The sequence below is a fragment of the Phyllostomus discolor genome, chromosome 5 (assembly GCF_004126475.2).
Source record: "Phyllostomus discolor isolate MPI-MPIP mPhyDis1 chromosome 5, mPhyDis1.pri.v3, whole genome shotgun sequence".
NCBI classification, from domain to species: domain Eukaryota; kingdom Metazoa; phylum Chordata; class Mammalia; order Chiroptera; family Phyllostomidae; genus Phyllostomus; species Phyllostomus discolor.
In genome coordinates this window covers 140,667,548-140,692,297 of record NC_040907.2, presented here as the reverse complement: position 1 = coordinate 140,692,297, position 24,750 = coordinate 140,667,548, and the positions used below count along the sequence as shown (strand labels likewise).

Below are 24,750 nucleotides of genomic sequence, written 5' to 3'. Positions count from 1 at the left end.
GATCAATAATCAGATAGTGAATATAAACAAAGTCAGGAAGATTTTGCTGTAAAATGTGAACACAAAGTAGGCTCCTTATAACTTTTGCATTCTATAGCTGTCTTTTTAAGCAATCTTTCTTCTTATTTATAGCTGTTTTAGCCTTTCTAGAACTATTGTTTATTCCTATGGCACTAGATCTAGAAGGTCAGGAGCCAAGATCAAGTTAAAAGAGTTTTCCTCAACACTCTTGGCATGAATGCATCACCCCCAGACTCATTGAACAGCTAATGTTTTTCCTGGACCATTTTATCAACCCTAAAATTCTTCTGTGGTTGCTGGAACCTCCTTAGGCTTTTCAGTTGGTTAAAACTATGGTTCTCAACCCTTACTGTGCATCAGAGTCACCTGATGAGCTTTAAGAAAATACAGGCATACTGCTTCCAGAGACTTCTGATAAACTCGGTCTGTGGGCAGACCCAAATGAAGTGGTTTCTAAAAGATGCTCAGGTAGCTCTGATGTGCAACAAAAGGGTGAAGAACACTTCATTAGAGATCTTTCCAGCCTGTTTTCACAGAGCCCAAATGTAAGGATTTTGAGGTGTCTTCAGGAGATTTAAGTAATAACATCATACTATATACATAAAATGGTATCCAAGTAGCTGGGAAGAGTTTATCCTCTTAATATCTGAGATTCTAAGCCCAGCAAAAGCATAGGATATTATTTAAAAATTATCTCATTAATAATTGGATTTTCTAGACCATCAACAAATGCTTGATTGTGTACAAACTGTCATGGGTTCTAATCCTAACAGATATCCTTTTAAAGCACCTGTTTGAACAAACTCTGCTGCTGGCCCTTTAAATGGGATGGAGTTTTAATTTTCCAAAAGTAGTGATGCCGTTGGAATGCGAGAAATGCACATTTGCTGCCTATGTTCCATTCTAGTAAACCATCTCCTGAATTTACTATGTTGATCTCTTGGTTGTATAGTTATTGAGAGAAGTCTCCAAATACCATTAGGATTGACCAGTAGCCTTGTTTATAAAGGTTCATTAGAGGGAGTTAATATCACATAATTCTCCAATAAGGAAAAACAATGCTGTTTTTACCTTCTCATGAATCTGTTAAGAATTGACTTGTTAAAAACTAGAACTGTGGTTGTAAACTAGAAATGTCAGAAAGTTCACCCAGAAAGCTGTTTCAGCTATCTCCTGAGTAGAGACTCTAAATTTGTGTTTGGTTATAACGGAATAGCTGAAAAGCTATACAGCTCAACTCCAGACAAGGCTGAAGATGATTCTATCTGCAAATTGATATAAACAAGCTGTGTTAGTGTCATTGTCTCTAGTGTGTTCATCGTGTCTATCTATAGCATCATACTGAATCAGGTACCGCCTGGCCAAAGGTCATGGGTTACACATAGCAATTCAAATACTTTATTTTTGAGACAGCTGAATTACTCCCTGACCTGACTTTAGTGAGTGGGAGGATCATCTTCATCTTTATGCCTTCCTGCCCTTTCTAAAAATAGTAGGGCCTTTAACAAGGAGATATTTTAAGCAGCTCATATTCACTTGTCTCATCGTGAGAAGCTTATTTTGGCCACTTGCATGTGTCAGATTTGCATGCGTGCATAGTTCGACTTTCAGAGCCCAGGCCATGCTCCCACACCACTTCTATAAGAAACTCGCAAACCTAGAGATCCTGGGATTACTAGCTGAGAGTCAGTGGGTAAACATAAGTGATGCGAAGACACTTTTTAGGAATGTGAATATGCTTGCAAAACCATCCATTTCAGATATTTGCACATCAGTCCTCAGCTTTTCGGATCTGTTTTTATAAAACCTGGCTGTGACCTCACTTCAGAGACCTCAATGATCTTGCTGCTTTTAGCAAATATTTATAGAAGCCACTGCCAGCCTGTGGATAAGGAAAACTAATGAGAAACTGCCATCCAAAATCTGAACAGCAAAAACAAAACCAAGCAAAACCAAAAAATCCAAAACCAAATCAAAAAAGAACAACTCAGACAATCCGTGCTCACAAGAAGACGCGTAGAAAAATACCAAGATGTAACTTTGATTTGCTAACTGGATTTATCAGTCACATGACTGGCATGCAGTGGCTACTTTGTATTTTTCTCCTTTGAAAAACAAGTGCAAATCTATGTTTTTCTGCACAACTGGGACCAAAAAACTATGAGTGTGAGAAAACACAGACTGTAAAAGCAAGATGGAATTTAAGCAGGTAAAGCCTGTTCCACAGTCATGTCATTCCAGTACAGTTGTCCGTGGTACTCGTGTTTGCACCTCTAAGAAATTTCCGTTTTTTCGCATCAAAAAATCCAGATACGAAGCTGAAGCTGCTTTCTTCGCCAACCTGAAGCTGTCTGATTTCAACATCATTGACACCCTTGGAGTCGGAGGTTTCGGACGAGTAGAACTGGTAGGTGATTGTTCTTTGAACGCTTTTGAAAGCCTCTCTCTTCCTTTTTAACTTTTTCTGCCATAATAAGATTTCTCCCTTTTCTTCTCTCTCATCTGTAACTAGTGTTGTTCCTAAACTGGTGCCAAATAATTTCATATCAACATTTCGGAGTTTGCAAAGTAGGCTATATTATGTAGTCGATAAATTAAAAATAAAATAAATACTAATTGACATTTTAGAAAACTACCCAATAGTCAATGAAAGACAAACACATATGCTGAATGAGGGGTCACAAAGTGCTTTTTACCCAGCTCATACTTTATGATCTTTATTTGCTTCCACAGGTCTAAACAGTGCTCACTGATTTAATTATGTGCCCTGTCTATACTCACAATAGTTAAAATATAAATTTAAATACATAAAAAGAGAAATGAGATAATACATATAATGATATATCTACAATTAATGATCCTTACTACTACTTTTTTAAAAATTAAGAAAATGGTGGTACAGTAGTAATTCTGTGATGCTGTAGTTACAAGCACCTATTTAGTTTATAGTGCCTGTATTAGGCACTATAATTAAATAAATGTGCCTAATACTTAACCATATTAGATACTATGGTTTTAATATTTTATATTATGTATTTTACACACATACAGCTGTTTTCGTGAAGATAATGAAAAAGGGATTTTGCTACAAGTCTATACATTAAACACATTGCATACATGTAATATAAGACAAAAGCATGTTCTGTCATGCTTTTATTTAAAATATAAATTTAAAAAGTGACATACATACTGCAACAAAAATTTGGGGAAAAAATGTATTCTACTGACTGTATGGCTGCATTGCAGCACAGTGTGAAACAAGCCCTATTCGAGTGCTGAGATTCATTTCCACTTCTCTGCCTGAAAGTGGAGGAGCCTGATATCAGACACCAGTACAGTGTGTCAGGAACTCCCCGAGACCATGTGCACTGGAGTAAACAGTTACTGTTGCCACCTGGGGGCCAGAGAAATCCCCTTCCATAAGAGTATATTTGACCCGGTGCTATTTTTGATATTTGTGCATTTGAATAGCAATTGGGACTTCTGACTTTGACAGGTTTGAAAAAGATGTTATTTACTTAAATATTACACAAGAAGGGTTAGAGCCGTAATGTGTTTCAACAGAGTTTGCATTCCATGTCCCTTAACACTGGTTGGAAGTATTACAGGAGTACTACATCTGACGTGACCTCTGACTTCACCGTGTGCCTCTGAGGATCGAAGCATTTTTAGTTAAAGAAGTAAAAATCAAGTAAAGGCCTAGAAGAACCTCCTGCTTTTTCTGAGTCCTGCCGATTAATGTAGTCTTAGATTTATTTCTGAAAAAAAATTAATTTTGTGGTAACTGTTCATATAGTGGATGAAGATTTATTAACAGTTTTATACGTAAATAGCTTTGCACAGGGTGGGGTGGGATGAGGGATGTTGGTATGTATGAACAGGACAAGAGAAGAGCTCTTTGCCCTGAAGCATGTATTGTCTGGTGTGTTTATTGACGTAGGTGTGTTTCTAAACCCCGCTCTGAATGAAGCAGTGGAAAAGACAGAATTGCTTAGAGACTGACTTTGGGACTATTTTAGTTTCCTAAATATTTTTTAAGCTCTATGGACAATGAAATTGCTGTTTTAGGTGACAAAAAAAAATCAACATTACAACTTTGTGGACTCTTAGAGGTCCGAGAACTTCAAGTTGAGAACCTTCATGTTACCAGTGAGACATTTTATGAAATACAGCAGAGGAATTTTCTTAGGATTTTTGAAATATTGATAATTGCTCACAGATTCTAAGACCACTTCAAGCAGAAAAATTAAATGCCAAGCTGATAATGTAAAAATTTTAGAAAATTTCCTTAAAAGTTTATGAGGAGGCATAAGCAACTACTGACAGAATTAGGGGTGGTTCAATGTACACATTCAAAAAGTAATACAGCTGAAATAGAAAATATATGTGTGTGTATGTGTTTTGTGGTTGCGTGTTTGAGTATATACATATCTATGCATAATCTACATCCCAGGAGAGATAGTCAAAGGTAGTTCAGTCTAAGTTTCCTCTCTTGGATATTATATTTTACTTTTACAGAGACGTTTATAGACTTATGTAAACCATGACCTCAAGAATGAATATATGTTAAAGGTATAGCCCAGTCTGCAAAAACTTTAGATACATTGATGGGTAATAAATCCATAGTGGATCATTAGGTACATTAGAGGAAGAGAGACATGTCCTTAACCTCTGAGGTGAGGTTTTCTTGTGAAATCTTGCATTTCCCCAAACTCACCATGGGATAATCAGAATACCCACATTTTCCTCACTATTCAGTGTGGACCAGCCATTTAACTGATCACTATTCCCCTAGAATCCAATGCTCCCAGTTCTTACCACTTAATAACTGCCTGATAATTACTGGGTATAAACAAAAGTCCTTTGTGGTTGTTAATTTTTACATACATTCAATGATTCCAGAATTGGGAGTCTGGCCTCAACACCTTGGCTGTCATTACACATATGGTTGTCATAGCACATAGTGAGTCACCACAACGACAGTGGTGGCCTATGTTCACCACCAGTGTGCCCACACTGTTGCCAGTTAGGGAGAGGGTCTGGGCACAGCCTACTTCTGTTGTGACTAGAGAATTTTTCAATTCATGCAGTGTAATTTTATCAATATTGCAGAGTGCTATTTTAAGCCATAGGACATTCACATGGATTCCTTTCACATATGTGTATGCAGCACTGAGCATGTTAATACCAAGTATGTAATACTGATACCTTGAACCTGCCAGTCCTTAGTTCAGCAGTAATGTTGTCGACATAAATGGTTCTGCAAAAAACACCAGAAGTTCTACTTTAGTTTTATAATAGTATTTTAAATAAATGTTTTCCAGGAGTGGATTATAAGATGATAAACTCTTGAAATGAGTATGAAGAATTAAGAATTTGAATTTTTGAACCCCACATTCTGTTAGAGCTAAGGAGTATAGTTTTATCATCGTTTTCATCATTTAACATACAGCTATGTTCGTGCTATGTTGCATAACGAGATATCCCTCAAAGACTTCTTAGCATTTCTTAAGTTTTACATTTAGGTCAATGTAAGTGAATTTAGATGCAAGAGTATTTTTCATCCAGGAGTATTGCTAAATAGTTTATTGCCAATTTCTAGAGATGTGAACATAATTCTGGTACAAACTTAAGGATTTGTTCAATGATGAGATCAGAAACTTAAAGTAAACATTATATAAATGGAAATTCTGCTTTTAAGCTATTTAGTCTATTTCGTAATACATTTAGCATAACTGATTTTAACTAGCTTAATATCAGATACATCCTGTTTATAACCATTACCTTTGAAGTCATTATTACTGCTTTCTTTTCTGTTTTCTGGCATGTACCATATTTTCTGCCCATGTTTTTTTATTTTGAATAGAATTTCTAATTCACTCAGTGTTACCTGTTTACAGCATATGTTTCAGAAAGCCACATTTTGTTTATAATGACATTTTCAGCAAAGTAACTCAGTTTTCATTTTATATATGATTTACTAATTAAAGACATCTAGGTAAACCTCTTCATATCTAAGATATGACTGTAAAATACAAAGATTGATTTTATGAATCACAAGGAAAAATTAGTCTCATTGCATTATGGTCACATTCCTAATTTACTCTACTTTTGCTCTTGTCAGAGAGGAGCTGGCTTTTTAGAATAGATTTGCAAAACTCAAATTTTTTAACCTGACCAGTACTGTGTAGTGGTTGTTTTAAATAGTAGATGTTAAATCTATTTATCCAGCAACTCACTACTCTCTATAAAAGAACAATATACTTGGGTAAGATATAGGAACAAAGAATGGAAGATATAATTATAAAATGAAACCACTGCAGGATAATTTATTAATAAACTGATTTTAATGATAATTTTTAATAAATGGATATTTCCTCCTAACTGAAATGATCGAGCCTTTCATTTGAACCCTGCTCTATACTTTTCAAATTGCTTTCACACCCAGTACATGATTTTGCCTGGAGAACTGTCCTGAGAGGAGAACATGGGACACGATCTACATTTCATAGGAAAAAAGCCAAGAACAAAACACATACACGACCTATGAACACGCAGCCATTGAAAGAGCTGTTGTTATTGCCCAGAAGTCCTGATTTTTTAACTAAGAGTTTTTCCTATTATCTGGCTTCTAAAAATATATACATTCCTATCACCACCACCAACATCCACCACCGTGAAATCAAATGTTACTTCATTATCACAGGTACACCTTTGTTGTAAAAAAGTCTTATAGAATTTAAGAACCTAAATTAGACATAAACCCAGTATAAATATTATGATTATGTTATTCATCTTTTCTTCCGTCAGACCTTCAGAGGCTTTTCCTTCCCTGAATCTTTGCTGCTCTTATTGCCTATGGAACAAAAAATCAGTATAATGTGACAGTTAAGAGCTAGAGCACTGAACTTAGACTTTGTGGATTCAGATCTTACCAGCTACGTATGCTTAGTCATTTACTTATGCCTTCTGAGACTCAGTTTCCTCATCTGTAAAATGATATGGCTAACAACAGGGTATGTGTTGCACAGTGCTACAAAGACTGTATGAGTTAAATCCCCCAAAATGATACCTTACATGTCATAGGTCGGTATGTATTGTCAATGTTGACATAATAATTATTAATATTAAAATATGCTAATGTAGCTATCTTTATTAACAATTTTCAGCCATCACCAAAGAAAAACAGGGGAATGGAATACTTGTATTCTTTTTCTTCCCATTGCTAGGCTAAGCCCTGAGAATACAAGCATCCGTCCAGTGTAAGAAAGAACCTGAGGTCTTCAAACCACTAAAGCTCCTCACTTTCTGATCTGTCACGAATGGAGATGAGAAACAATTTTCAATTTTCCTCACACTGAACCTTTGTGTACCTCAAATAATCTGCTCTTACTTATCCATTTCTCTTGTAAATTGTAAAGCCCACCTCTTAACCTCTCAATGGGAAACTACTTTCAGTGCAGACTACTGAATCACATCCAGTTTCTCCGCAGCCCTCTAAAATCTCTCATTCCTTCTGGGCTGCATTCCCACAGTCAGATTGCCCAGAGGGGGCAATATGCAGGTTGCGGGAAGCATGCCACACTCAGTCATTTGTGTCACAGGGGCTGTGTGCTGTAGATACAGGCATCCACTGGGTGCCCATTGCATTTTTGCCAGCTTCCTTGGAACTGTCCATCACAGGCAAGCAGGCCCAGAGGGCTATGAAAACCAACGGAAAAAAAAAGATAGAGCCTAAGAGATGATTAAGCAAGAAATTAGGTGATAAACCCTTTGCTCAATCAACACAGTTTTGTTTCATGATTATGAAAGGCAGACAGCTTAACTCCAAAGGGAAACCCCATGTAAGATGAAAACATTTCAAGAGCTTCTTCCTGCCAAGCCACAGGACAGTGAAACAGAATAGCTCAGGGATCTCTGGGCAGCATTGCCCTGTGTGCTCCGAGGTGACTTCCACTGAAGAGGGTGCCTGGGGAGACCCTGCTGCCTGGAGGCTGTGTCCTCTGTAACCAAAGTGAGTAAGGACTCAGCACTGGTTGAAAACTCAAAGTTTGCCTCAATTTAACACAGCCTTTTCTCTACTGGGTTTATTATTAAATATGCCACCCCCAGTTTATATTTACTCTTAAAAGAAAACTGACACAAATTATTAACTGTAATAAATGGTATTGATTTCTAAAAAAATACATCATTTAAATAGCTAATGAAAACCCAATCCAATAAATGGTAATTGGGCATAAAAGGTGTAGTCACAAAAAAATAAATGGAACTCCTACAATATCTAACCACATGACAGTTTCTAGGCAGAAATCACAGACAGTAAAGTCAACCTCTACTTTGGCATATGCCAATATAATGTAAGATATGCCTTCATTAATCTTGGTACAGTACAATATATTTTTCTTTTGTACACTTATATTTGTAAAAATTTAATTACTCGTTGACAAATAGAACTCTTTCTTACATACCTTTTGAAATTATAAGAATTTTATATACTAGCTATCTGCTAAAATCAGTATTTTTCATTAAAAGTGCTTGGAGTCAGTGGCCTTCAGTAAAGTAAAATGTTAACAGTTCCTCCTCCAAACTTGCATGTTATTCTAGAAAGATTGGCGTAAACCCAGAAGTCACTAGCCATGTCTTTCCAAGGCTTATGATAACTTGCATTAAAGCACGTCAAGAGTTAGCACTTGATCATACTCACCTTTCTGTTTTCTGTGATAATTTGATTTTTTTTACCCAAGTGAATTTATAGACTCATCACATTCTGCAACAATTTAATTATTACGAAATTCCCTGTTTTTTGCCAGATATAGAAACATCAGATATGATTCCTGCCCTCAAGGATTGTCTGTCTTCTCTAAGGAAGAAGATAGAATCAACATATATGAAAAATAGCAAATGACATTAATTAGTATTATGTCAAGTTCTAAATTATGCAGATGCATTATTGGCATTCCAAAGGAGAGAGGGCATTTGGAGACGGTGGAATAAAGAAGGCCCTGAGAAGACACAGGGCTCCAGCCAGGGTTGAGAGAATAGGTTAGGATTTAAGTAAACAGATGGGGAAAGGCCATTCCAGGAAAGGATTACAACACAAAAGGCCACATGTTATCACAGGACACCAAAGCAGGTGGCCTGACCAGAGTGGAACTTGTGTGGTGGCACAGTGAGAAATAGCATTAGATAGCGACTGAGAGAGTATAACTATTATATTCTTAAAGGAGATCAGACTTTAAGGTATTAGGTATTTGGGGGTATTAGGTATTTTGGGACATTAGGTCAAGGGGTGAAAGCGTATAAACACAGATTCAGCCCTAAACTTCCACCCACGAGATAAAAGAATGCACTGTCAGGTGACTTGACAGGCTATTTTTAGGTGGCACTGCTCTCAGAGGAAAACATCATCACTTCTCTTCTGAATAAGGTAGTTTACTTTGTGCCAAGATGTATTCCACATCCCTAAGAATTTTATGTAAACGCTTTCAAAGAGAGATTCCTTCCATGAGAAGGAAAAACAGCCCCCTTGCGTATGTCAGTAATGTTGAACATAGCCATGTGCTTTTAAGTAGAATGACTTTGCTTTTTGGACATAAATATAGAAAATATCTTTCTATATGTCTCAAGGTGGCTCACCAAGTATATACATTTAATTTATTACTACTTCATACTCTGTTCCTCATATTACTATTCTCCATTGCCATTGACATGAACCACATAGTATTAGCTTGAACATCGAACTATGAGATCAGGAGGTTTTTGTGGGCCAGATAGCTTGGCTCGTAGTCCCATTTCCAGCCATACACAAAAACCTGTTAATATGTGTTGAACTGGTTTGACTATTGTACATTTGAAATACATTTATATTTGTACAGACTCTTGTGAAAATTCTGAATTATAAAGACAGCATGGAAGAAAAAGTATTTTTTTTAATATCAGAAAGGGTAAAGTTTCAGTATAGGATATATTATCACATTAAGATCTGACTGTAAGCCATTTGGTTAAAATTATTCCAGTATGTAACAGTTTTTTTTAAAAAAAAACATGAAGTTATTTACACCCTACATCTCAAAAGTATGGCTAGAAGGCAAATCCTTTTATGAGTTAATAGGATTACCTCTCAGAGTTGAGTTTTGCAATTTGTGACCCTATCTTTCATGCAACACATTTTAAACCTTCGCAGTCAATAAATGGAAGAAATTGAAATGTCAGCTTATAATACTCAACTCCATCCATGTGAAGTTTTAGATTATAATTGTGCTTTGTTAGAGTAAGTTGAATTATATGAAATATTCAAGCCATCAAATTAGAAATGTGTAAGAAAGTTTTAAAACTGTTTAATGTAGCATTTTCAAATGTATAAGATTATTCATAGAAGTAAAATCTTGGGTAGGAAAAATAAGTGATTATTTGATTAAGGAAAATAATTTAAAGTGTATTTCAGGTAATGCAATATAAATATCAATTTTAATAATCACTACAAAATGAAATAATATTTATTTAACGCAGGTCCTATGGGGAAGGGAAATGGTATGTTTAAACTGCACTTTTCAGTGAACACAGTGAGTCATTGTTGGTAGCCTTTTGAGTCAACATGAATGATTTACATATTTCTCATTAAGGGAAATCACAAGTGTTTTTAGATTTGCAAGTGACTTCATGTTATAAGGAAAAATAAAGGTGTAAAGATTTTTTCCTGATCTTCCTCGAAACTGAAAGCTAAATGTCCTTTGAAAAAAATTAAAAACTACTTCCACTATAAAAGTAGCTGTACTTACTTTTTGAGAAATTTGAATTTAATAATATAGACATTTCTAATATTTTTTGTCACTAGCTGTAGAACTAAATTTTAAGTCTGAAGGCAATTTATAAAGCAAATGGGCTTTTCAATATTTTTGCTGAGGGACTGAGGTAAAGGTGGGAGAAACGCAAGGATAAAAAGAAGAGAACAGAAAAAAAAGGAAGACTAGACATAATTAAAATAAGCTACGTTTTTATGTTCCTTTGTTCTATAAATTGTATACCATATATCTTAGTGGTTATTAATAAAATAAGAAGAGTTATACATAAAGTCTTTACCATAATATTTCACAACAGCGCCATACCTTTTTATGTGTTGTGGCAGAGAAGCTTCCCAGATCTGACATCTCTGTTAAACTCAGAGTCCGTCCTTCACACTCTGTGTGTCACTGGACATGTGTCCCGCAAGCTATGACACGATCCCCAGGCTCGCCTCCCTTGTGTGTCCTATGGGACAAACCAGATGCTCTGGTGTTATTCTTGTTTAGACATGGACCAAGGAAAAGAAAATGTGTGACGTTCATGTGCAGGGGACATGGAGAGTGAATTTGTGGACAATTAGTGAGAGAGGAGATTTTAACAACCAATTGAAAACAGGAGTTTTTCTAAAACTATAGTGATGCTTGCCTAAAATTTGTAGTACCACTAGACAGGATAAAGTAATTCTCATATAAGAATTAGCAATTTTTTAGTTATGAAATGTTGAGGAATGCACTTTAAGGCTAATTTGTAGAAGAGGAGCTTTCTGTGGACTTGAAAAACTTTGTTTTCTTTCATGAATATAGTCAGCTCCACTTAACGATGTAGGCATATTAGTATGTCATATGCAAAGAGTTATTTGAGGAGGAGTAATACCATTCATTTTTTGTTCTTTGTAAAAGTAAAATGTTCCTTAAATTCCCACAGATTTTCCTATACTGTTTTTTCATTCAGTTGGTTGTAATAATAAATTTAAAAACATAGTTGTGAATTTTATGGTAAAATACTATTTACATGTACCCATCTTAATTAGCATCCCCGCATATCTTAGAAGTCATAATAGTAATGATAATAATTCTTGTGTAGCACTTTTAAATTTTCAAAGTATTTTCACATATAATATCTATGTATATAAGATATGGTGATTTTATTATTTTATAACAAAAAATAAAAGGACTGAGAAAATTACATAAACTTGTATATAATTGCAGTATGTACATTATTAAAATATTAAAAGGCATTTCCTAACAGATATCTATTATTTTGACTAGATAATTTTAAAGAATTTTGTGGTAATTATATACATTTTGCTTAAATTGACCCATGATCCTGTTTTTCTTTTTTGGATGTGAGCACATTTTTTAATTTAGAACTTTGAATATGTAGCAAGTAGATAAGTAATTGTGAAAAAAGAGATAAATTTGTTCATAAAAATATTAATAGAGTACCGGTACAATAGAAATATAGGCTTGCTCTAGCTGGTGTGGCTCAGTGGATCGAGTGCCAGCCTGTGAATCAAAGGTTCACTGGTTCAATTCCCAGTCAGGGCACATGCCTGGGTTGTGGGCCAGGTCCCCAGGAGGGAGCACATGAGAGACAACCATATATTGAAGTTTCTCTCCCTCTCTCTCTCCCTCCCTTCCCCTGTTAAAATAAATAAATCTTAAAAAAATAAATAAATAAATATAGTCTTGACTAATTGAGGAACTTTTATTAAAGGGGTAGAGATAAGCATAGAAGGAAATGCTTTTCTAACATTTAATTCCTTAAAATGTACTGGTAAATTAAAAATATACCTCACAATCAATAAAGACAAGAACTAGAGAATATCAATGTATTTCCTGGTATTTTCCTCTTTTAAAAAATTTCTTTAAAAGCTTTGCTGAGGTATAATTATTTTAAAAAATTTTTATTAAATTTATTGATGTGACATTGGTTATTAGGATCATATAGGTTTCAAGTGTACATTTCCATGATACTAGATCCGTATATTGGATTGTGTGCCCACGACCCAAAGTCAAACCATCTCCCAACACCATATATTAGGCCCCCTGTACCCACTCCCTCTCTACCCACCCCCTTCCCTCTGGTAACCACCACACTGCTGTATGTATCTATGAGTTTCAGTTTTATATCCCACATATGAGTAAAATTATATGGTTCTTAGCTTTTTCTGACTTATTTCACTTAGCATAATATTCTTAAAGTCTATTCGTGTTGTCACAAATGGCAGTATTTCATCTTTTCTTATGGTTGAGCAGTATTCCATTGTGTACATGCACTACATCTTCTTTATCCAATCCTCTATCAAGGGACATTTTGGCTGGCTCCATGGCTTGGCCACTGCTGTATTAAACACAGGGGTTCATATATCTTAGTGAATAAATGTTTTTGAGTTTTTCAGGTAGATACCTAGGAGAGGGATGCTGGGTCATATGGTTACTCTATTTTAATTTTTTGAGGAACTGCCAGACTGTTCCTCTATTCTACCAGCAGTGAATGAGGGTTTCCTTTTCTTCACAACCTCTCCAACACTTGTTATTGTTGATAATAGCCATTCTAACAGGTGTGACATGATATCTCGTTTAGTTTTGACTTGCATTTCCCTAATAGCTAGTAAAGTTGAAAATCTTTTCATATATCTCCTGCCATTTGTATGTCTTCTTGGGAGAAGTGACTCTTCAGGTCCTCTGCCCATTTTTAATTGAATAGTTTGTTTGGTGTTGTGTTTTATGAGTTCTTTATATATTTTGGATATTAACCTTCTTTTGGAGCTGTTGTTTGCAAATATCATCTCCCATTCTGCTGCTTGGCTTTTTGGTTTGTTGGTTGTTTCTTTTGCTCAGCAGAAGCTTTTTTAGTTTGATATAGTCCCATTCATATATTTTTGCCCTTACTTTCCTCACCTTTGGGGTCAAATTCATTAAATGTTCTTTACAATCAAAGTTCATAAGACAAGTACCTATGTTTTCTTCTATGTAGTTTATTATTTCAGATCTTATTTTTAGGTCTTTGATCTATTTTGAATTAATTTTTGAACATGGGCAAAGGCTACCCAGCACCATTTATTGAAAAGGCTTTCTTTTCTCCATTGTATGTTTTTGGCTCCATTGTCAAATACTATCTGCCCACATACATGTGGTTTTAATTTCTAGGATCTCAATTCTGTTCCATTGATCTGTGTGTCTATTTTTCTGCCAATACCATGCTGCTTTGGTTATCATAGTGCCATAGTATAATTTGAAGTCAGATAGTATGATACCTCCAGCTTCATTCTTTTTTTCTCAGGATTGCTTTGGCTATTCAGGGTCTTCTGTAGTTCCTTACAAACCTGATAATTTTTTTGTTTTCCTTAAAATATGATATTGAGATTTTGTTGGGGATTGTACTAAATCTGTACATTGCTTTGGGTAATATGGCCATATTAACTATGTTGCTTCTTCTAATCCATGAACATGAATATCTTTCCATTTTGTTGTGGCATATCCATTTAATAATTCTTTGTAGTTTTCAGTACATAGGTCTTTCACATCCTTTATTAAGTTTATTACTTTGTATTTTATTCTTTTTGTTGCAACTGTAAAAGTAATTGTTTTTTTTTTTTTCATTTCTTTTCTGAAGTCTGGTTGTTAGTATATGGGGAAACAGTGGATTTTTGTGCATTGATTTTGTATCCTGAAACTTTACTGTATTTGTTTATTGTTTCTAATAGTTTTTTGGTGAGGTCTTTAAAGATTTTGTGTACAGAATCATCATCTGCAAAAAATGACACTTTTACTTCTTCATTCTCAATTTAGATGCCTTTTCTTTCTTTCTCTTGCCTTATTGCTCTGGCTAGGACTTCCAGAACTATGTTGAATAAAAGTAGGGAGGGGGGCATCCTTGCCTTTTTCCTAATCTTAGACAAAAAGCTTTCACTTTTTCACCATCGAGTTATGATATTGGCTGATGGTTTGTCATATATGGCCTTTATTATGTTTGGGTACTTTCCTTATACACCTATTTTGCTGAGTGTTTTAATCATAAATGGATGTTGTATCTTATCAAGTGCTTTTTTCTGCATCTGTTAACATCATACATTTTTATACTTTCTTTTATTAATATTGTGTACTACATTGATCACTTTGTATATGGTGAACCATACTTATGCCCCTGTGAGGTGTAATTTACATACCATAACATTGTACAGCTATCACTGCAACCCAGTTTTAGAACATTTCTCTCTCTCCAGTAATAACCATTGTGCCTATTTGCAAAGACTTTCCATTCCCACCCCCACGCCAGGCAACTATTAACTTATTTTTTATTCCTAAAGATTAACCCTTTCAGGTTCATGTTTTCGTATGCTAAAATTTGCTTTATGCTAAATGATTTTATTTTCTACATGAATAATTTTAAATCTAGTTCCATATGGTTTCAGAGGGGTTAATGTACAGCTACTTCATGCCTTTTTCTTGAATACTGTGATAATTTTATGGCTACCTTATACCTTGCTTCTGCTGTGTTCCTGTAGTCAGCTAATACAGAACTGAACTGATTAAGCTGTTTCCTGAACACAGAGTTTGAGGCTGTTATCTAATAGGACCATAAAGAATTTTCTGGCAATAGAAGAATATTGGAAAATGATGGAGGGAAAACAAGCTAGAGCTTATGCATGAGTAGAAAATCTGATAGTTAGCTTATTGGTTTACTTGTCTGTGAAAGTTTTATTATGAGCCTTTTGCCTAATTCTGTGAATCTGGTTAAGAACTAAACCAGAGTAGAGAGAAGCACACTCCAGAAATTTGGGATAGCAAATCTGATAGTTGAGCATTCTTAAATGATCTTTAGTCAGCAGCTTGTCAGGAGATGTTTCATAAATATGGTACTTGGATTTTCAGATACCTTTAGCATAACCAATTATCTTTGTTGAGTTAGCTCACACCAGTGGTCCCCAGCCCTCTGACTTTCCTGGGAGGATTTTGGGTCCCGTGAGTCTGTGGCATTCCAGTTTAAAATGGAAGTAGACATTCTAAGTGTTATGCACTAAGGAACAAGTGAGGTACTTACAGAGTGTAAACAGTGGTTCTAGCTCTAGGGCTGTCTCCACTCAAACAAAGATAAAACAGAAGCCCTTAATAGATAGGCTATACATTTTTGTGAACTTTTTGTAATCAGTACTTACTACATTCGCAATCAATAAGACTGACTCCCAGTGATCTCTGAATTTCTACCTACCTTCCATTGGCAACAGACATCTGCCACTCACCAGCTGTTATCACACTCTTTCCCACCTCCCACCCCTGTTAACCCTCACCTCCCTTGGCTTCTCCTTGCTGGATTCATGCACTAAGATGCCCAGATCTCTGATAACGCACTGAGGTCTCCAAAAATGCCTTAAAAAATGACAGCGAGCATTTGGCTGGTTTCTCAAACCACATGTCTAGCATGAATGAAGCTTAAAGGTAATAAATAATCCATGGTTCAGCTTTTCTCACAGTCTGTGAGTTAGCCAGTTCCACTAAACTCTCATTTGTAAAGCATCAGTCACTGTGCTTTTAATTTATTTTTTATTCAGTTGATGGCCAACACAAATAATGGAAATGGAATGGGCCAACAAGACCTGAACACAAACACAATTGTACCACCTGACAGTTCTGTGGGCTGAAGCAAGATGTTAACCTGTCTGGTAATCCTCAATTTGCTCCTGTGAGAAATGGGATAATAATTGCATCTTCAAAGGGTTGCCAGTAAGATTAAGAAAGAAAACTCATCTACCACACTCCTTGTGACACCTAATAGGAGCATTATTAATGTTAGCTATTGCTGTCATTGATTATGAAGTATTTGTGAAAACAAAACAAAACTTCCTTTTGCTGTTAAAAGTTGACTTTGGGACTAAATGGAATAATGTTTATGGATGTGCCCAGCAGTTCATGTTTAATGAAGGTTTCTTTCCCTACTTCTCTCTGACTTTCTCTCGATGGCTTTACTTATTTCCCTAAATTCTTCCTAATAGAAAGTTTAAAGTTACTTAAGAAATAGCAAAGTAGGTAAAATTTTCAACCTAAAATCCTGGCTAGAGTGAAATAAATGAAACATATGGGTATAGTTATATAACAGCAACGAGCTGGTTATAACAAAAATGATAAATACACTTGGAATCATAGAATTTACCACGTAGAGGGGAACTAGAGTTATGAAGGCTAAAGTCTAAAGAAATGGCCATAGTCCCAAGAGCTAACTGGCCCCAGGAGCTAGTTGGCAGCCAAGTGGACATTATTTTAGAGATGATTTTATTAATCTAGTAGCTGCCGCAATTGAGAATATCACATTTTAGCCATTCAAGAAAAAAACACAGTTAAAATATAAAGATAAAAATTGAAAATTCAGCCCTGGCTTGCATAGCTCAGTGGATTGAGCGTGGGCTGTGAACCAAAGGATCACAGGTTCAATTCCCAGTCAGGGCACATGCCTGGGTTGGGGGCCAGGTCCCCAGTGGGGGCCATGTAAGAGGCAACCACACATTGAAGTTTCTTTCCCTCTCTCCCTTCCTTCCCCTCTCTAAAAATAAATAAATAAAATCTCTTAAAAAATTGAAAATTCAGGGCTGAATCATATAGATATTTGGTCAAGTATGTTTCCTGTATAGCATTAAAACATAGAAATATTTTCTTCCCTTTTATGCATTATTACAGGTCCTTTTGGAAAGAAGAAATAGACCAAATACTACGTTGCTTGTTTTCATGGCTTCCCTGGTTTTTCTCCTGTTAAGCTCAGAGATACACAATGTGGCGTTTACATGCTTAGGAGCTCAGCTCTGTTATGGCTTTGTCAGTGATAAATCATCATGGTTTATTTCATTCTTTCTTTAATTCACTTAATCAACAAATATTTCATGAGCATTTACTATGTCTGGCACAGTAAACAGAAAAAACCCCCACCAACCTTGGGTTGTTCCCAGTCACATGTGAGGAGACAAATACTAAACAAGTGATCAAGAAAATATTTAGTGTGTTAGCTTGTGATAAGAGGTATAGAGAACACTAAAAAAGGGAGAAGTGAGTGATTCCCCTTTTATATGGACCAGTGTGAGGAGAGACTCTCTGATTGGGAAACATTTGTGCAAAGAACTCAGAAACTGAGAGGGTGACATCTAGGAGTACCTGTGAGAGAACATTCATGCAGAACAGCACAAGCGAACAGTTGGAGGCAAGGGCTTGCTTGGTGCACTCTAGGAACAGCAAGGTGGCCATGGTGACCCCAACAGAGTGCGTAAGTGGGCAGTGAGGCTCATGGGTAGCTGGGCTCCAGATGATATGGGACCTTGTAGGCCTTTGAGATAGCTTTGCCTTTACCGTGAGTGAGATGGAAGCCACTGGAGGGTTTGGAACAAAGGAGTGACATGATCTGGCTTTGTTAGAGAGATCATCAGTGAATGCCCACTTGTTCGCTCCTTCTCATCCGAGGTCACAATAACTCCATAAGAGACAGAGAGACCTTAACTGAAGTCAAGATTTAAGTCCAGACGGGTGACTGTGAAGGCTGACTTATTTCCTCCCACCCCATGCACAGTACAAACATGTGTTGTCAGAACCAGAGAGAATGTTTTTACATCAGCTGTGTGAAGTATGCAAGAGTCTGCAGTCACTTAAGGCTCAAGAGGAATATGATTTGTTTTGTTTTTACTCTAAATTTGAGTAACACAGCTCATTTTTCATGCCATCTTTCCTATCTGTTCAAATTTCTGTGAGAAGCAGGTTTTCACATTTTGTATTTTATTATGAACTACAGCTGAATTCATTTGTATCACTAATGTAAAATGACTAATCTGTCATTTTAAAGGGTTTCACAGCTGGAGTGCCTGCGGCTTCAGGCATTTTCAGCTATCCATTCTGCCCCTCTAACCTGCCATACAGATTCACAAATGCTGGCAGCAAACTGGGGCCCATTTATCTGAAGTGTCCTCATGTTCTCTTCTAAGGAACTTGCCACATTAATGTCCTCACCCTCTCAGATTGAATGCAGTCTGTACGTGTACAAGGCACTTAAGAACTTCGCTCTCCCTGCAGATGAGGCATAAACAATCCACAACTAAAGAGGGGATGGAGACTTCAGATGAAAAGCAGAAACAGCGTGTCATGTTATTTCCTCAAGGCTTTTATTATTTCTGGATAATGTGGGCTATTGGGCATTATCTTGAGGATTCTGTTGTGGAAAGCACTAGATAATAACTCTTTAATATTGCTATTAAGTCATTAGTTCTATTATCTCTCTCTTTTTTCATTTTAAGTCCCCTTGCTGAAATGTTTTATACAACAATAAACACAGACCAGCAGCCTGTGTGAGGACTCCAGAGCCCCCGGGGGCCATGCGGGGCTGGGAGTAAGGCCTGGAGGCCTAAGGGATATCCGGGCACAAGTTTGGGTCCCTCAATCAGCACCCCGAGGGCTGTGGTACAAGAGGATTACAGCTGCCATGCATATCTGAGAAGGAAAAAAAGTTTTCAAAATATCTTGAAAAACATCTTGTTTATATTTATTTTCTTCTCCTTTACCTTCTTCTTTCTCTTCTCCTTCTCCTTCTTCCTCTTCTTCTTCTTCTTCTTCCTCTTGTAACTGGAAGGACAGGAAAACTGGGAGGTTAAAGGAGACAAAATAAAAGGCTATACTTTTGCCATGTCAGCAGAGACTGTGGCCTGCCACAGAATCTTATAACTTTAGAAATGTTTGTGGACCAGGACTACAGAGGAAGAGCATAGGCCCATAGGATTCTTCCTTTGCCACACACACTTGAAGTAAAATTAGAGAAGAAATTAAATATTATTTCTGTGATCGAAGGAGAAAAACTATCAGATATATTCATACACATTATATGAAATGAAATAATGAAATGACAGTCAAGTACATTTTGCTTCTTCTAATTCAAGGGGGCACAAAATTATTCAGGAATCCAGTTAAAATCCATCTCATCTAGTGGAATGATGCCGGACAATAGTTGTGAGCCCTGGATTTTAAACTCAGTTCCAGCAAGGATTTGTTGTGGTGGTTGGGGTGTCACTTAAGTGCCCCGTGCCCCTGTAGAGCTGGGGGTGAGAGTGCACTCTGTTATACTGACTGTATGGGCATTATCCTACTTACTCCCTTCTGCCCTTCTCCAAGGTCCAGTTGAAAAGTGAAGAATCCAAAACCTTTGCGATGAAGATTCTCAAGAAACGCCACATTGTGGATACAAGACAACAAGAGCACATCCGCTCAGAGAAGCAGATCATGCAGGGGGCTCATTCCGACTTCATAGTGAGGTAAAGACCTGGGTCCAGGGACCGAAGGCCCCAAGTCCAGGTGCAAATCGGCCACATAGTCCTCCGCCACTGATACTCACCACACACATTTCATTCACACACACAGGCATTTTAAATCTGATTTTAAGAAGATTTGTTTGAATGAGAGAAAAAAAGATTTCATTTTTTACCTTCTCTTTTTGTTTAAAGACAATCAGATTCTGGGAAAAGAACATGATCTCTTTCCCAAAATATCCCAAAGATATCTGGGATAAGAACACGATATCCCAAAGGGGGTATTGGGGTGTCTAACACTTCATTTTTATCTTCTCAGTTTCTCCAAAACTCTATATAGACCCCCAGAGCTTGAAAAACAAAAATGTGAAAAATCAAACTCTTTAACCTTTAAGTATTTGAATATTTTTAAAAAAAATTTAAAAAAATTTAAAAATGAAATAGCTATTCCAGCTCAGTATTTTTGGAGCATTAAGATGAAAATAATGGGGAATATATTTAAATGCAGAAGAAGCTTTTCTAGTTAACTTGCCTGTGGCATTTGCTGAAGATAGGATATAATATGAACATTAAGTGAATAGCACACAAATTTCATATATCTGTATTTGCAAAATGGTACCTACTTTATATCTGTCTACACTACATGTTTATAACCATTAAATATTGCTCAAAAGTCCATGTTTCAAATTTCAACCAAATTGGGGCTGGAGGAATCCCAAGGAGCCCTCTTTGTCGTCACTGGGACTAATGAATCTCAGAGGAGAGACTGGTGCCCACAGTGTGTGTGTCTTAGTCGTGAGCCATCGCCTCCTTTTCCCTGTTTGCAGTTCTATCTGATTTATCTCACCTTTTTAACACAATCTCAAGCTTGGCAAACCAAGGATAAGACTCTAGTCATGACACTCAAAAATTTACACACTTTTGAAAGGCAATAATGTTTATAACTTTTGTTTTCTTGTTTGCAATTCACAGACTGTACAGGACATTTAAGGACAGCAAATATTTGTATATGTTGATGGAAGCTTGCCTAGGTGGAGAGCTCTGGACCATTCTCAGGGATCGGTAGGAGTTTTAAGAAATTTCTATCATGTCTTTAAAAATGCAGTTGACTGTGATGGTCTGTAAGAAGAGATAATTATTGTAAAGTATAAAGATAATATTTACATGTGCTGTGTTTCAAAGTGCAACATAAAATAGGGCACAACCTACTGTACACATGATCACTATGAATAAGAAACTCGCCGTGTTTCAGATTTGTAACTAATGATACAGGATTAGTCCACAATAAAAGCAACACCTAGGGAGGTATGTATAAAGACCTCAGTTTAACTGAATTCTGATGAATCTGACAATTGTATACCTAGAATTCAATTCATTGCTGTAACGTGAAGAGAAGGAATTACTGTGTAGTTGCCATCTGGATTAACTATCAGTTTAATTGCTCCATTCTTCTCCAGATGGGCAGCCTACCTTTCCTGGCACTGAGAATTTTTGCCAAAGTAACTTTTTCCTCTACCTACTCTTTGGTTCACAATTAGTGAACGTTTTCAGCCATTCCTTTCAGGCATTAGGTGATCCTAGCTGGGGAAAAATGAATCCACTCATAAGCAGTATTTCATGTAAACATGTAAACCACAGGTGGCAAACACAAGGCCCACAGGCTGAATCCGGCCCTCCACCTTGTTTTACCTGACCTCACACTTTGTTTCTGCCTGGCAGCAGTGCCAAGCTCTCGCTTACCTCTTACGAAATAGCTACATTTATGCAGTACTAAAATTACATTCGGCCCTTTGAAGGCAACCATGAGGCTGATGTGGTCCCTGGTGAAAATGAGTTTGGTGCCCCTGAATTGTAAACAATTTAATTTAGAGTTACTTTTTTTGTCACTTCAGGGAAAGTAAAGTTGGTCTATTTTGTGCTTGTTTTTTATTTATTCAAAATTCATTTTCTATCTCATATTTATGCAATTAATAAAAAACCTCTTTTTAAAATATATTATATAAAATGTCTCAGGAGAGTATTACGAACCCTAAGTGTTTACTTAAAAGAAAGACCACAGTTTTCTTTTCCTGTGAATCATTTCCTGTTAATGATCTAATAACATCCAAGAATCATCCTTGTTCCTTTGAACATTCCACTTTAGATATCTCTTTTTCTCTGTTACATTGTCACCTCTCATGCTCTTTCTAAAACTCCACTATAGTCAACCTTTATGTTCACAGAAAGCCATGTTATTTTATTGACAGCTTGTTACTTTATAGGTATTCTAGAACAGAATAAATGGTTCTGTGTAAGCTATTGATTTAAAGTCTCATTCCTAATTGTGTTTTTATGGTGCCTTCATTAAGGTAAATCAGCATACAAGAGAATGCATCATTTTGACATTGCAGGACAGGGTTAAAAACTGTACTGTTACTCTATCATGGTGGATTATTACATTATTATTGTTAGTTAATTTTTGAATACAGATTATGTGCCAGGCATTTTGACAGAGGCTGGGGGTACAAGGAGAAACAGAAGAGGTCCCAGTTCTCAAACGTGCAGACTCTTGCACAAACTTACTATTCTCATTTGTGAGTTAATGTCTGGTTTATCCTAATATGGTTCTATTCTATATTATTTTGACCTGACCTTTCAATCCACTGACTTATTTGAAATCTCTACTTTGTTCTAATTAGAAGATTTACAGGTAGAAGTAAACACAAAAGCAATAATAAGCCACATAAAGAAAGGAACAGCTATTTCAAACTTCTATTAGCTTCTTTAACTAGACAACAACAACATAAACATAGATCTAAAGTCCACTTGTGAGGCATCAATCTTGCATAGGCATCCAATTCCAACTTATTTTTAAAAGAAAATATTGTTTCTACTTTTCCCTATTTAACTGGAGGTTGCATTTTGTTGGTTCATAACTGCCAGCCAAGGCTTCAGAGGGAGATGGATGGTGATCTGTCAGGGCAGCTAAGGGTTGCTATTGAGAAGCAGCTTGTTTTGGGAGCAGTACGTGGAAGCAAAATATCCATGAATGGCCCTCTCTCTACCTCCGCCAGGCTGATTTTTGAGTCTTTTCTTTCTCCTCCCTTTTATCCTCCTTTGGGCTCACAGCTGCCAAGCACCCCCTCCAATGTACGTCATGTTCCCGGAAGAGTCATGACCTAGAGAAATAGTAGCTACCTGACTCCTTAAAGATGCAGGAGGGCAGAAGTCTCAACATTAAAATCAATGAAATGATTATATATAAAATCCCCTCAGAATAAGCCAACTTTCTTCAGCCAACTTTCTTTCTTTCATATATATATATAACCTTATTGGTTCATTCTAAGACTTCTGGTTTTATTCCTAAGGAATTGCCAAGGGAAAGCATAGATTTGGACATCCAGGCTCCAATTAATATTAGTGCCACTGACTAACTTTCTCACTGTTTAAATTGAGGCTGAAAATCCTAAAGGTTAATTATTAGAAAAAAAATGCCAAGAAAAGAAGAAGTAATTATGGTATTAGTTACAGTATATATGAAAATGTCCTTAGTCAAAACAAACCATATTGTTCAATTCATTCGATTTTTTTGTGTCCTGGGGGGAAAAAGCAATAAGAGAGAAGTTATTCTGAAAGTATAAGGGAAATGTATTTGGGTTAATTTTAAGAGAGCCTTCTGTGACCTTATTCTTTTTTTTATCCTTTTTTAATTAATGTTCAAATACAGAACACAGTTGTCTCCATTTTCCCACCACCACTCTCCCCTGCCCCACCCACCCCCAACTCCTACCCTCAGTCCTACCCCCTTTGGCTTTGTCTATGTGTCCTTTATACATGTTCTTTGACAACCCTTCCTCTTCCTTTCCCATTATTTCCCACCCACCCCCCTCCCCGCCCCTCTGAGAGTGCCTTCAGTGACCTTATTCGTCATTGACAGGCAGCATTGGCCTCAGGCCCAGGGGTACAGGTCAGGCAGCCTCTCTCCGAGAGCAGCAGTCCCTCTCCTCTCACTCAGGAGCTGTGTGGACCACTTCCTGTTTCTCCCTGTCTTCTCATCAGCATAGGAAAGAAACACAGAGCAGTTTTGTGGTCAAGAATTAAAGTGATATCATATATATGAACAAGATAGACTATTTTTTTTTACTTTGAGATCTGAACTATAGCAATGATGTATTAATTATTGCAATTACTTTACTATTTCCTCTGACTCTCAGACTGTCTGTGACAGTGGACTAGCCTTTGTGCAGGAGCTGCTTTAGTGAGGCTCTGGGGCCAGCCTCATCTGCCCTTTGGGTTTGTCATTTGTGGAGCTGGTTAGGTGGTGCTCTCGTGTGGTCTGAAGCTTGCCATCTGGTGTGTTGTTTCTGGAGGTTCTTCAGAGGGGCTCTGGTGCAGCCCAAAGTCAGCTGCCATGTGTGCCCATCATGGGACCACCCAGTGGAAGCTACAGAGTGATCTATGGTTGGTTGCTTCTTGTGCTGGGCGGGGAGGCACTTGGGTAAAACGATGCTGAGAACTGAGGCCAGCTGCTACTAGTACTGGGGTTGGGTTCCTTTGGTGGGCACCATGATGTGGGCTGAAGTCAGCCCTTTATTGTGCCAGGTTTATGGCCACTTAGTTGAAGCTATGTTCTAGGCCAGCAGTGGCCACAGCTTATGCCAAGCTTGGGTCTACCTGATGGGAGGTACAGTGCAAAG

General features: G+C 36.9%; 1 protein-coding gene and 1 long non-coding RNA gene across 7 annotated transcripts in view; one reads left to right on the top strand and one right to left on the bottom strand.

Moving 5' to 3' along the window:
- PRKG1 (protein kinase cGMP-dependent 1) overlaps positions 1-24,750 on the top strand; it is a 1,342,121-nt gene that overhangs the window by 1,289,988 nt on the left and 27,383 nt on the right. For 5 of the 6 annotated variants that reach the window (XM_036027548.1, XM_028511229.2, XM_028511228.2 and 2 more), the window contains 3 exons: positions 2,332-2,428; positions 19,941-20,080; positions 21,047-21,136. In XM_036027548.1, the coding sequence (XP_035883441.1) occupies positions 2,332-2,428; positions 19,941-20,080; positions 21,047-21,136 (327 nt within the window). Of the gene's footprint in view, positions 1-1,621; positions 2,231-2,331; positions 2,429-19,940; positions 20,081-21,046; positions 21,137-24,750 lie in introns of those variants that run through there. The other variant, XM_036027550.1, reaches the window with a different exon arrangement.
- LOC118500974 overlaps positions 1-24,750 on the bottom strand; it is a 52,728-nt gene that overhangs the window by 4,942 nt on the left and 23,036 nt on the right. The gene's annotated exons all lie outside the window — the stretch shown is intronic.